At 36.0% G+C, this 13140-nt stretch overlaps 1 protein-coding gene across 47 annotated transcripts in view; it reads right to left on the reverse strand.

Annotated features, from left to right (window-relative positions):
- ARPP21 (cAMP regulated phosphoprotein 21) overlaps nucleotides 1–13140 on the reverse strand; it is a 152979-nt gene that overhangs the window by 84606 nt on the left and 55233 nt on the right. For all 47 annotated transcript variants that reach the window (XR_011527520.1, XM_070577376.1, XM_070577359.1 and 44 more), the window contains exon 10: nucleotides 611–719. Coding sequence is in view for 46 of the 47 variants with exons in the window: in XM_070577376.1 (XP_070433477.1) it covers nucleotides 611–719 (109 nt within the window). In the remaining variant the exon portion in view is untranslated. The remainder of the gene's footprint in view (nucleotides 1–610; nucleotides 720–13140) is intronic.

Raw genomic sequence — 13140 nt, forward strand, 5'->3', positions numbered from 1 at the left:
AAGTTGTGCTACAGTTCATGCAAAACAAGCAGACAATTTACATGGACAATAAAACACGAGAAGGAGAAGGGGTGGGAGGCTAAAACATGAACTCGATTCTTTTCTTTGAAGACTTATTTTAGGATAGTTGCAAAATCCACCTGTCCTCACCATAACAAGGTTTGTTCTTTACAGCTACACGAGTTGATCATCGGTCCGTATTGAAAATCCAGCTCAATTTGTGCACAACTGAAGGACAAAGCTGTAGGGAGTGGAACGACTGCCATAGTTACACAGACATCTGGAAATGCGACTGACAAAGCTTTTCCCAACAGCTTGGAGCCTGTGGCATCCCGACCCCCCACGACATGCAGCAGGAACTGCGCCAAGCACCACCCATGCAGCCCAACACAGAGCCATTGCTGAAGCAACCAGGACATGGTTTCTTTGTGCTACCCATTGAATGCCAAAGGGGGAGGCGAGGGGGACAAGGGGGCTGGAGAGAGGACAGTAGTATCAGAGGCAGGGAGAGTTGGGAGAGGGAGAAGGGACAACAGAAGAAAGACAAGAACGTCAGTCAGCCCACCTTCAAAAACAACAACGTCAGCCACTCTCAAACTTGAGAACCAACCTGATTGTCTTCTTTATCAATACTAGAGTTATCTCGCTTCAAGATAAACCGCTTCTGGGATTCTTCACCTTTTTCATCTTTTAAATGTTCACAAAACCTTTGCTCTGGTCTGCCAGCAAAGTAAAACATATCAATAAAAAAAGTTTTTTTCCCCCTGTTTAAAATTATTTCTTAGTGTTGTTTTTCCCCCACAGTGGCATTCAACTTAAAAAAAAAAAAAAAAGTTTACACGTGGTTTTGATGCTAGAATTGCTGGCAATATACAGGTAGGTAATATTTCACTTCACAGGTCTTGTTAGAATACCTTTTGTTGCTTTGAATTCAGAGTCTTGGTTGCTGCATGCTTCTCACCATGGCTGAAGTTAAAAAAAACATTTTAATGGCCTGACCATATATAGTGTATAGATGTTTTCTTTAGTTATTTTGACCTCCATCACTCCTGAATTCAATCAAGTTCCCACCCTTGTTAGCAAGCATATATCCATGTTTAGAACTTGGGAGTGCCACATTAATTCCCCAGTGTCTGGAAACTAGGAGAACACCTCCCTTTCAAGAGCCTCCTGAATCTGTAGTGAGAGAGGATCATCTATAAATTACTTCCATCTTTCTCCAATGACAAATGCTCTGGAATCTGGCTCCAGTAGACTCTGACATCTTTGACCATGTCTTGTAAATCAGTTCAGTAATTGGGGAAACTGGAGATATTTAGTTAAACAACTTAGTGACTGATTAGCATGGGAAAAATGCTCCAAGCAGTTACACACTATTGATTGGTCCATTGATTATTTAGTCTTCTTAATCATTTTGTATTATTAGAGGAAAGGGCTCCACTTCCTTGTTAATTTCCCACAATTGTCACTACATGCCACAGAACTCAATGAATGATGGGCTTGGGTTCATCCCCAGAGGAAGAGCTAAAATATTTGTCCTGGGTTTAGAAGCAGTTGTAATTTATGACTCTTATTAACGTCTCTCTGTCATGTCTGATGTATTACTTCTGAAACCCAGTGGGTTTTCTATCCCTCCTGGCTTCATTATGCATTCAGCCACTGGGAAGCCACTTCACAGTGTCTGTTGTTTAATAAGGGTGACCAGTAATTGGGAATCTCATCGTTTCCATATAGCTCCAGAATAAGCAAATACCACTTTAAAAACAAAGGAGTGGTTTAAGTGTATAATTCAAATCTTGATGAGATGCACCCTTTCATTAAATACATATACATAAATTATAGTAATATTGGTGAGACAGTAACAGAAAACTGGAATAATACCAGTTATAGCTTCTAGAACTGCATATAAGTTTTGCAAAGTGATATCCTTATCTCATTCAATCCCTGCAACAAAACCTTGATGTGGGAGGAGCAAATATCTTTCACCTCTTTTACAAATAAAGAAACCACCCCTTAGTGATCTTTTGACTCCAAGTTTATAGATTTGCCCACTAAGTCACAGGCATCAAACAGCCTATTCACATCTTTGCAGAAGTGTGATTCAGTCTCTCTCTGCTTACATAATACACAAACCTCATAAAGAAGAACAAAAAACTGGCATCACCATCTTTAAGATCAACATAAATGTTTTCCACCAAAACTAAAATGTAATAAAATATAATAAACAATCTGGAAGTGAAAATATGACACTTTAAAATCAGAATACTAAGAGAACCAAGTAAACTTGCACTTTACAGAGAAGAGGCCATTTACAGCAGAGAAATGAAACATTTCAGTGTATCATAGCCACAGTACACTGCAATTATTTATTATCCTGTAAAGTCTTATTATATTAGCCTGAATAGTTGCGGGTCACTGTAAATGATAAGAATTCTCCAGGAATTTTTAAGCGTCTCAACATTTTTCACCAGTACTTAGATGTTATATCACTTTTTATGTAGCAAGTGAAATGAGGATATTAACTTAAATACACATGCTGATTGTATCAATGCTAATTAACTCTCCTAATATCCTTAAGCTCTGTAGTCTGATAAACTACAGGAAATGAAATGATTTGCTTGCTGCTAAATTTACAGCTGTATTTCTCGTATTGGTTGCTAATAGTCTCTAACTGTTCATTTAGAAATAAAATGGTCTGATAATGTGAGCTTTTTGATTCATGAGCATAAGGTGAATTTGCTTTAGACTAATTACTTCTTTAAGAAGAAAACCATTTAGAGTGAGATTTGAGGCTACTAACCAGAGCAAGAATCTAAGTTCCGTGTCGGTAGGGATTGTGTTTTTTAAATACTTAATCCTTTAGTGCTTAGAACTGTGTCTCGCTTATGGGAGGCATTTGGTTGAATGAATCAATGTATTAGTGAATGAAAGTTTAGTACAGCTGTATATAAATCATTGTAATTCAGGAACAGATCAAAGGGTCACTGAATAAAATATGCAGTCACACATTTTTAAATTATAAAACAGAAGAAGAGAGAGAGTTTGGTTAGTAGGAGCATAAATTTAAATTTAGAACATTAGGAAGAACTTCTATAAAAATCAAAGTTATGTTTCAGTTCAAGTTGACCAAAAATAATCATGTTGTTAAAGAAAAGTTCTTAAAATTTGCAGATATCTTTAAGAAGAGAGGTGGAAATGAGAATTGTAGCTTTTTTAGTTTTGGGAATTCTCAGTTTAAAGTGTCATTATAACTACAAGAGACGTATTCAAACATTATTTTTGAAATTTCATTTGCATTTCTTCAAAACACTTGTTTATTTGTTTTTTAAAGCAGGATGTATTTAAGAAAAATACACCCATCACATAAGCAAAGAGTGGTCAAAGGAGTTTGTTCTAATCAATAATGTAAATATTATTTAGAGCAAGAATATTAAATTATGCATAGTGCATTCTCCAAAACTGCTTTTCAAATACTTTGTTTAAATTTTTTTCATACGTTAGAACATAACAGTCCAAATTATTAATCCCTTCATGATTTTCCAAAAATATTTTGAGTGGTTATAAAGTAACCATTTGAAGTTTGCAGAAAAGGAATAAAATAAACCAAATAAGATTTTTCCAGGTTAATTTTAAGAGAATTATCTATGACTCCAGAGCTAAAGGGAAATTCGCAGTTTAAACTCAGGCAAACTAAAGTCTACAACTGAAGTAGTGCATGTGATCAAACTAAAAATTACCAGGAATGCACCATTATATTATAGCTTTTAAAAATCCTTTTTACCACTAATTTAACATCATAGCAACATTATTTCTTAGCCATAAAATGAATAGAACTAAAGTAATATATTATGGATCTTTATTTAAAATGAGAGTGAATTACTTTTAATGTATCAATATGAAGATGTAACTCTAAGAAAACCTTCTCAAAACTGCAAAACGTCGTGGTATTTATTAAATCAATGCTAACTAAAGTTTACTGTATATTTCATGCATGCATCATACATGCCTAAATTTTTTTTCCTGGCAGATTTTAGTCCATGAGGTATTATTTCTGGTTTTCTCTATATCATCATCAAAAAGCAGAGAAAATGAAGTTAGTGCTTTCTTCTGGATGAAAAAATAGTTACTCCTCTTAAGGTAAAAAAAAATATTTTCCCTCAATTTATAGCAGGTACCTACTGTGAAACTCATTGTTCATGTGTGGTAAACAGCAGTGGCATTTCTGCTCAGTGTCCTGGCATGCCCAACAAAACCTTTCAAAAGTTAGAATTAACTCCTCATTGTTCCTCTTAGACATAGGTTATGAAATGACAGGCAGTGGGCTCAGTGAAATACAGCGTAAGACAAACTCTGTCTTCTAGTCAATCGAGTCTGATTTTAGTTAGATTTTTTTTCTCTTGAAGCTTAAAATAGATGAGCACTCATTATTATTATTTTTTTAAATCTTTTTGATCTGGAAGTATTTTCAATGGCTTACTCTGCCAGTTTCTTTTTTTTAAAATCTTTTTTTAAAAGATTGGTACCTGAGCTAAGATCTGTTACCAATCTTGTGGGGTTTTTTTGTTTTTCTCCCCAAAGTCCCCCAGTAGATAGTTGCATATTTTAGTTGTAGGTCCTTCTAGTTGTGCTATGTGGGATGCTGCCTCAGCATGGCTTGATGAAGTAATGCTAGGTCCGTGCCCAGGATCCGGACCAGTGAAGCCCTGGGCCGCCGAAGTGGACTGCGTGAACTGAACCACTTGGCCAGAGGGCCAGCCCCTCACTGCCAGTTTCTTGAGACCAAATTTATTACTTTTCTTCCACATAGTTAAGCTTAATCCCTCCCTGTCTCCTTCCCCCACATCCACACAAATGAAAAATTCAATTCCACTAAATATGCAGGGGCACAAAGGGAAGTCTTTGAATTTCATACTGAAGAACTGAAAGATGGTCATACACATGCATAACTATCTTAACAAAGAAAGGTTGCTGTGCACAACAGGATAAAACATTTTGATGATGTCAGACATCTATCAAAAATATTCAATATTCAAACATGTTAGACAAGTCTAAGTTTCACTGTTTCCTTAATACTTTGAAATTTTCAATTAAAATATTTACAACTGTCTTTTATTAAAAAGAGAAAGTCTTATGTTCTTCTTTAAGTATTTCCCGATTTCCACTATCACTCTGTCATTTTATACCATTTTATTCTCTTTTAAATGAGACATGCCTTACAAATCCAATATATGTAGTGTTAAGTATCTGGCTTCCTTTATTAGCATCTTTCAAACTCGCGTTCTCAATTCTCTACACCTTTGAAAAATTCATTTTATTCTTCTCTGTTTCTATTGTGTAGTGTATATATAAACAGAGACATGCAAACTAACATAGGAAATACCTTGACCCTCCTTTAACATGAGGCTGTTCATGAAAAACAACAAAATTAAGCAGAATACTCAAAGACAACAAGTGTCTGTAAGATATCTTCTCTTAAATTGGCACCACCACTCTGGCAAACCAGCTCTGTGCATTAAGACCCTTAAAAATGTCAATCTTCCTTGAAAAAGTGATCTCATCTTATAAGAATGAATCTAAAGAAAATGGTAATAAATAAATACACAGTCCCATTGTTCAAGAAATCAAAACAGTGGAAACACATGGTGTACTGGTTAAGTAACTTAAAATATCCCCATATGTAATACACAGCTTTATGAAATTATATCCAATTTTATTGACTAACATAGAAAAGCAATTTATAGAAGAACAGATATGTCATGATTATATTTATGTTGAAACTATAATATACAATAAGAATAATGACAGCAGTAGTTGTCTCCAGATGGTGGGATAATGGGCAACTTTTACTTCTAACCTTTTATATATTTGTGATTATTATAATAAACTCGTAGCATTTTATAACAACAAAATAATAAAGCTATTTGTTCAGAAAGTAAGGGAAACAACTTAAAAGTGTTGCGTATCTAATCATGGGATTATGGACAATTAAAACGTTCTTATATTTTGAACATTTTCTAACTTTTCTTTCAAGGCTTGTATTATTTTTGAATCAGCTGAAATGAACATTTCACTGTTTTATTTTATCAACTAATTCTTCATCTTTCTACTGCACTGCTACCTTTAAAAAGTCCAGGATCAATGATGCTCTGTGCTTTGCTTTGGGTCTTGGCTTAGCACACTAAGACCTTCCAGTATAAGTAAATCAAAAAAACAAATCACCCTCTTTGTTTCTCTGTCCTTCTTGGTCTATATGCATAGAAACATGCATTTGCTAATGATGATATACTGTTAATAATTAAGTGATAGCGTCCAATCTCAAGACCTTTTGTCTTCCTGTCTAATGGGGAAATCCAAACAATAACGGCGTAGAAAAAGATAAGAGAGATAAGGAAAAAAGAAAAAAATATGTAATTTGAAAAAGAGAAAGAAATCACAAGCAATTAAGATCTGGAATATTATATTCTCTGTGCGTTTGGCTCTTTCTGAGCTGTATTAAATGGGGGTGCTAGTTTATCAGTACACTCTCCTTTCTTTAAGTTCTCCATCCTTGCATTTCAATATTACACGAATAATAAAAGGTAGTAGCATTAATATATCCAATGACTCAAATCTCCACTCCCCCTAAAACACAATGCATTCTAGCACATACCCAATAACTTTACATAAAACGAACATGAACTAGTATACTAAATTTAACATAGCAATTGTTTTAATAATGAAACTAGGTTTTAAACAATTCATGCATAAATTGCTGATAAGCAAGCCTAAAAAGGCTTGTTGTTTCAAAGCAGGCATTATTGTGTTTTTTTCAGCTCTGCAGCTTGTTGTGTGATTTTTGCAACTTAAAAAGTGTCATCATACTATGGAAAAGCTCTTTTTAAAAAAGTTATATTAAGGATACTAATGTTACAGAAGGTTCAGGAATCTTTCATTTCCAAAATTAAGTAGTAAATTATACATTCAACACTCAAAGCCCATAAATAATTTCTAGTGGGGAAAGGAACACAACAAACATATTTTCTCTCCTCACAATCTATTTCTGTGATCTACCTATTTCTTCTACAGAGTCTTATGTTCTCTGAAGTATTTGAGAACAAGAAGATGAGAAAATATAATATTTGAGAGAAATGATACGGAGTTTGACCTATGTTAACCAGCAGGTCTTACTTTGAGTCTGAAATTGATTCAAAAACTAGGTTGTCCATTCAGCGAATAAAACTTCATGATTTTCCTGAGAGCCATGTGGTTCTTAGTTAGGTTTCTGATCTTTTGCTTCAAGTCAGATGACTTTCAACACTACTCCTATAAAAAGTGCAGAGTAAATTTACCGTGTTTAAAAACAACAGGATGCCAACCGACCACTCATAGATTTCCAAGAGGCACTTAAATAAATTGATGCTTGGTTTTCTTCAGAGAGTTATTAAGCAGGCATTCACGCCAGGCTGCTGCTCAGTTTATTCACCGTGCCACTCACACTCCCAGCCAAAGGAAAAGGAGCGCATGTTCTGTTTGTTTGTTTTGTTTTGTTTGGGTATAAATGCACTTAATCGCCTGCAGGGAGTGAAATACCTAAAGGTCAGAAACTAATGACTGCCATGTTAAGCCGTAGCCTCTGCAGGAAACTAAGCAGAACAGATGTTCAGTGACCCTGACTTACTCCTGTCCACTCCTTTCTGGGTCTGCCCAGTGAGAAGGTGGATGGAACCACAATCTTGCCTCCTAGTGCAGTAATTATCCATCACTTCAGGGATACTCAACAGAGTCAACCAGGCTCAACTGCTTCACCTAGACAGGAGCTTTACCTAGTACCAGAACAAGTTTCATAGTTCTTGTGATTTACCAAATTACCAGCTCGGTTAATCATTCTTTCTGGACCAAATAAGAAAACTACTGTAGTCACTAGACACACTCATGACTACGGGCAAACACCCAGGTCCACACTTCTCAGGAATCAGGGCATTGTGTTCCTGAGGGCTGGACCCCTAAAGTATCACCCCAAACCTTTGCCTTTGGGTCACTGTTCTTGTTTCATGGTTTCTGGGGCCTGTAACCGCTCACTCTCTTTCAGTAGCTTTGCTGTTTCCTTTCTTTGCTCTGCACTCTTAGGATAGGGGATCTGAGGCAATGACAGTGGGTGGATATGAAAGACATAAGAAAAAATATTCAGGAGATGACAACCTTTTAACATGAAAATTATCTGGGACTAGTTCAACAGTTACTCTGACATATGCAAAGATATTTAGATACACATGGGACTCTCTTTGCCTGTGACTGATCTTGGCCCTTTGGAAAACACTAGTGCAAGTAGCTGGTTTCTAATATCCAAATTGTACAGCCTGAGCATATATCCTTTCTCTAGGATGCAGAAAAGGAGACGGAGGTGAAAAAATTATCTAATAAAAGAACAATGCAGTGCTTTGGCTAAACACATAGAAAAATGAGCAAAAGAAAGAAAGAGGTGATTAGAAAGAGAGAAAAAAAGAGGAGCAAAGCTTCTCATACAAAAATGGACTCATGTATTTGTAGTATTTTAAAGATTTTTTTATAAAATCACTGTTTATAGTTTTAGCCTCAATCCTAAATATCAAAAAAGCAACATTATAGAGAGTAAATATATTATAAATATCATTTGCAGAACTAAGATAGCACAGATCCTAATACATCTGCCCCCTATTTCCAAAGGACTCATTTGTTGTCACCACCTAATCTGACAGTTAACAAAGAATTCTAACAGGAAAAATTAAAAAGTGCAGGAGAGTGAAACATATTTCTGGCAAAATCCTGAGGAAAGAGAACTAAACTAAAGGTGAAAAAACACAACATGGCCAGACTTAGCTCAAAAATTCCATTCATTATTTCAACAAAAAGGCAGTAAATTCCAACCAGAGGCATCCTCTGCCGTTAAGACCCAATTTGCAGACGAATAGGTGTGCTGAAAGGCTGCAGGTCACGTACACTCACCTGTTCTTACCCTGGCTAGCGCTGAGGACCAGCAAGTTTCCAGGGCTGAGAGGGTAAAGTGAATTCTTCCCTAATTCTCTGAAGTGCGTTAGTCTGCTCAGATGAAGGTACCTTCTTAGAATGTCTCCCATGTGACGATTATTATTTCTACTCTCTCTGGATTACTATATCCTTAACCCCCACCCCTTGCTCTTGTGGCTATGGCATGAAGCCGTGGATTTGGACAATTGGGTTGCTTGTAGCAGTAATATTATAATGATATACTGGAAAGGTTCATCTCCTGCACTGACATTATTGATAAATGTAGGTTTTTCATTCTTAGAAAAAGAAAGATTGAAATGGAGCAATGGATATCACCTCCTCCCAAATATCACATCTTGTAACAGTGATAAATACAGAAAATCTAGCAAGAACTGTCAAGTTATAAGAAGTATCTATTATTTACTGATACCACTGAGTTAATCCTCAAACCTATCTTCTCCCTCAATCATTGATTCTTATCAGCCAAAAAAAGACTTAAAACAGTTGGAATTCCCAACAGATCCAGGGAATGTTTTTGAGAATTTTGCTCCAGATGTTCTGGATGTCTCTGCTTTAACAGAGTTACGTGATTTAAGAAAATTGTTCTTGGCATTTGACACACCAGTGTAGATCCCAGCCACGCTCATCACTGCTTCACTGTAGTCTAAAACTGACCCCTAGTTTGTGCCCCATTTTCTTATTCTGTAAAATGAGGCTTCAATTACTTAGGTTATAGATAGGTTTTGGGGATTAAATCAAATAATATACATGAAATAAGAGATAAAGTATATCCAGTGCAAAGAATAACAGTAGATAATGCTATTAGAAGTAAGAAATTGCATCCCTTATCTAACTGAGAAGCCCATCCTCAGACAAAATTTTTCCACCATGAAAGGACAGATATATTATATCTGAGGATATTAAAGAAAATATAAAAGGTAAGTGTAGTACATATATACGTATAAATAGTCCTCACATTGTGTCATGACTTAAATATTTTGAACTACGTGTGAAACTATTTTCTCTCCATGCCAAACTTAATATTCTCAAGTCACATTCTATGATTACTTGAACTGTCTATAATCTAGAAAAACAGGGATTGTGGGAAATAAACCCCAGCCAATACCTAGCTGATATGCATTCATGTTAGAGGATCGCCTTATATGCCAATGCAGTGTCATTGAAAAAGAAAAAGTAAAATTATATAAAAAAGTGCTTTGTCTCCCTCAGCCCTTTAGTTCATTTTTGTATCCCCATCCACATTTTTCTGCATTTCTCCCAAGCTAGGATGCCATTTAAAATATGCATTTTCATGTCTTTGCATTGGAATAGCATAAACCTATATGCATGGAAAAAGTATTCCGAAAACACAAAACCCACAAGGAGCCATCTGAGGAATTTCCATCTCAGCCTCCCTCCTTTATATAACGGGAACATTTCCATCCAATAGTATGTCTAAATTAATGTGGTTCCCAATTGCCCTGATAGCACAACTCCTGAAATTTTCAGAGAATCACAGAAAACCAAAACAGACACCTAGCACTTGGATAGAAAGTTCTGAATAGAATTTCCATTTTAAACTTCAACTCTAAAAAGAACATGGCAACAGATGTGTAAAATCAAACATATAACTTTACACAGAACAACATTTCTCCTTTGCTAAAACTACCAACAGTAATTCAGGTTTGGAAAATGTGACTTGTCACTATTGAAAAAGGACATTTAATTAATTCTCTTCTCTTGTCCTAAAAGATATCAAGTCCCCCCACCTCCCACCCCCAAGAGCCACTCAAATAGAGGATGGTCAGAAAGGTGTCTGGAATAGAACAGTAGGACTTGACAGCTATGGATTGAACATTATTAAGCTCAACTCTTCAGGAAATACCTTGAAAGGCCATGACATATAGTCATTTATCTTTTTGTTTGGGCATGATTTGACTCACAGAGTGGGGGCTAAAGGGTAGGGTGCAAGAGCAGGAACCAGGCAGAGACTGAGCCAGCCCAGGTGTTCCGCTGTAGTGCCCTCACCTGAAGGTGCCCTCTGTACAAGCTCTGAAGACATACACAAGTGGGGTCTATTTGAAACTGGTCAACAATAAAAAGAAGAGAGCTGGTGCTCTCTTGGAAGTGAAGAAAACTAATAACATAATAATACGATACCTATTAGCTAGAAGTTAAAATTTTTCAGTGACAAATTACAGCCTCTGTGGTATTCAGAAACTTGCAAGGATCACAAGGGTCAGGAGAAGAGCTGACCAATAGAACCTTCTGAAATACTGGAAATGTTCTATATATGCTCTGTCTAATAGGAGTACTTGAAACGTGACTAGCCTGTCTGAGGAACTGAAATTTAAAGCTTAAATTTTGTTTAAATTTAATTCATTTAAATTAAAATACGAAGTTATTTGTAGCTAGTGGATACCATATTGGACAGAGCATGTTTAGAGCCATCACTCAAAGTTTACCAAGAGTCTTTATACAATGCTTAATTTTCTCAAAAATGATTCTATAAGAAAACAGGTTTCAAACACGTGTGCTAATATTCACGACTATGTGATTGCAAAATCAGTGTGAGTTAAAAATAAATGCACTATCTCTACTAGTTGAAACTGTATCCAACAATCTATTTGATCTATGGGCTTTTCTGTGAGTCTTATGGAGAAAGAGGAAAAAAACAAATTAAAAGGAGATAACCAATAGCTTGCCTGTTTTGCAATCAGCATGTCCCTACATTATGGTATCTGAAAGTCATAGGAAAAACCAGAATGGAAAATGAAAAACAGCAACAACTGGGAGTATTTGATTTAGAGGGAAGATGTACAGAATTAAAGGACAGTGACCTTTTATTCCTACTACTGTTCAAAATAGGAGGCACATGTGCCAATAATCAGATAAAGTAGAAAGCTGATAAATCGTAAAATGTATTTTGCCAGCACAGGAGAATGCAACCACAGGACGCAAATTCTGAGGCTTGAAGGGTCCTTAAACATTATCCACTTCGAACTCTCCTGCAGATAAATAAGTGACTTAAAGCCCAGAGAAGTGCTCAGTGTCCCTGAGATAACAGCCATGCTCAGCCCCAGATCGCCCAGTTCCTGTTCTCCTCACTGCAACTTTCACTCTAGTTCTGCTGAACACAGACTGAGCCCAGAGTAGAGAAGGAGCCTCATCTCCATCCTCCTTGTCCCCAACTCTGGTGAGCAGAAAATAAAGAATGTTTTAACCACGCTGCTCCACTTGACACCTAAGCTCCCTTCACTAACACAGCATTCCTAAGAAATCACGCAATTTACACAATTTACCAAGCACACTGTGAAAAGGAAAATTATAATACATAACTGTGTTAAGAGAATGCTTTACAGAGGGAGAGCTTTTCAGTTTAACATGTATTTTGTTGTAAAGGTGCCTTGCTTCATACTCAAAAAGATACATGAGTTCAAGAAACGCAGCTCCAATTTCCAAAGCAAATGACTACTTATCTTACACTTTTGGTGACTCAACGGGACCATGAAAAGATGTGAAGAGAGAAACAATCACTTTAAAAAGCAAAAACAAACAACCATCCTCCTTTTAGCACTAGAACTTAGACATCATTTAGCTCAAAACTCTCATTTTACAGGTGAAAACACTGAGATGGCAGATTTTAAATGGCTTGTTTCAAGCCACACGTCTAGTAAGTAAAAAAAATTGGGTGTTAGAGGCGGGATTTCTGTCTCCACGTTCAGAGCTTTCTGTTACTCTAGAAACCACAACGAGACAGATGTCTACAAACCAGAAAAAGGAAGAAAAGAACAATTATCCTGCATATGTCGTTGTTTTAAAATGCCTGTTATTTTTAATTTGAGTTCTATTTTGACATAAAATATTCCATAGTTTTTTATGTAATCACATGGAATAGTGATGGAAGAAAGAAAATTACATTTCAGGAGCTATGTAAATGATCAGGGAATAAAACCACTTTAGTTCCTGAATTTTATAAACTTTCTTGGTCTTCAGATAATCTTCTACAGATAAATGCCACACTACTGCTGATAAGAGCGAGAGATAAATAACACTGCACATTTTAAATGTCATGTACTTTGAATTTCATACCGTGCTCTTATAAATGAATCCATAAGAGAAAAAGAAAATGCTAAATAAATACAGTGATGAAGCTTA

This window comes from Equus przewalskii, chromosome 15, assembly GCF_037783145.1.
Source record: "Equus przewalskii isolate Varuska chromosome 15, EquPr2, whole genome shotgun sequence".
Taxonomy (NCBI): domain Eukaryota; kingdom Metazoa; phylum Chordata; class Mammalia; order Perissodactyla; family Equidae; genus Equus; species Equus przewalskii.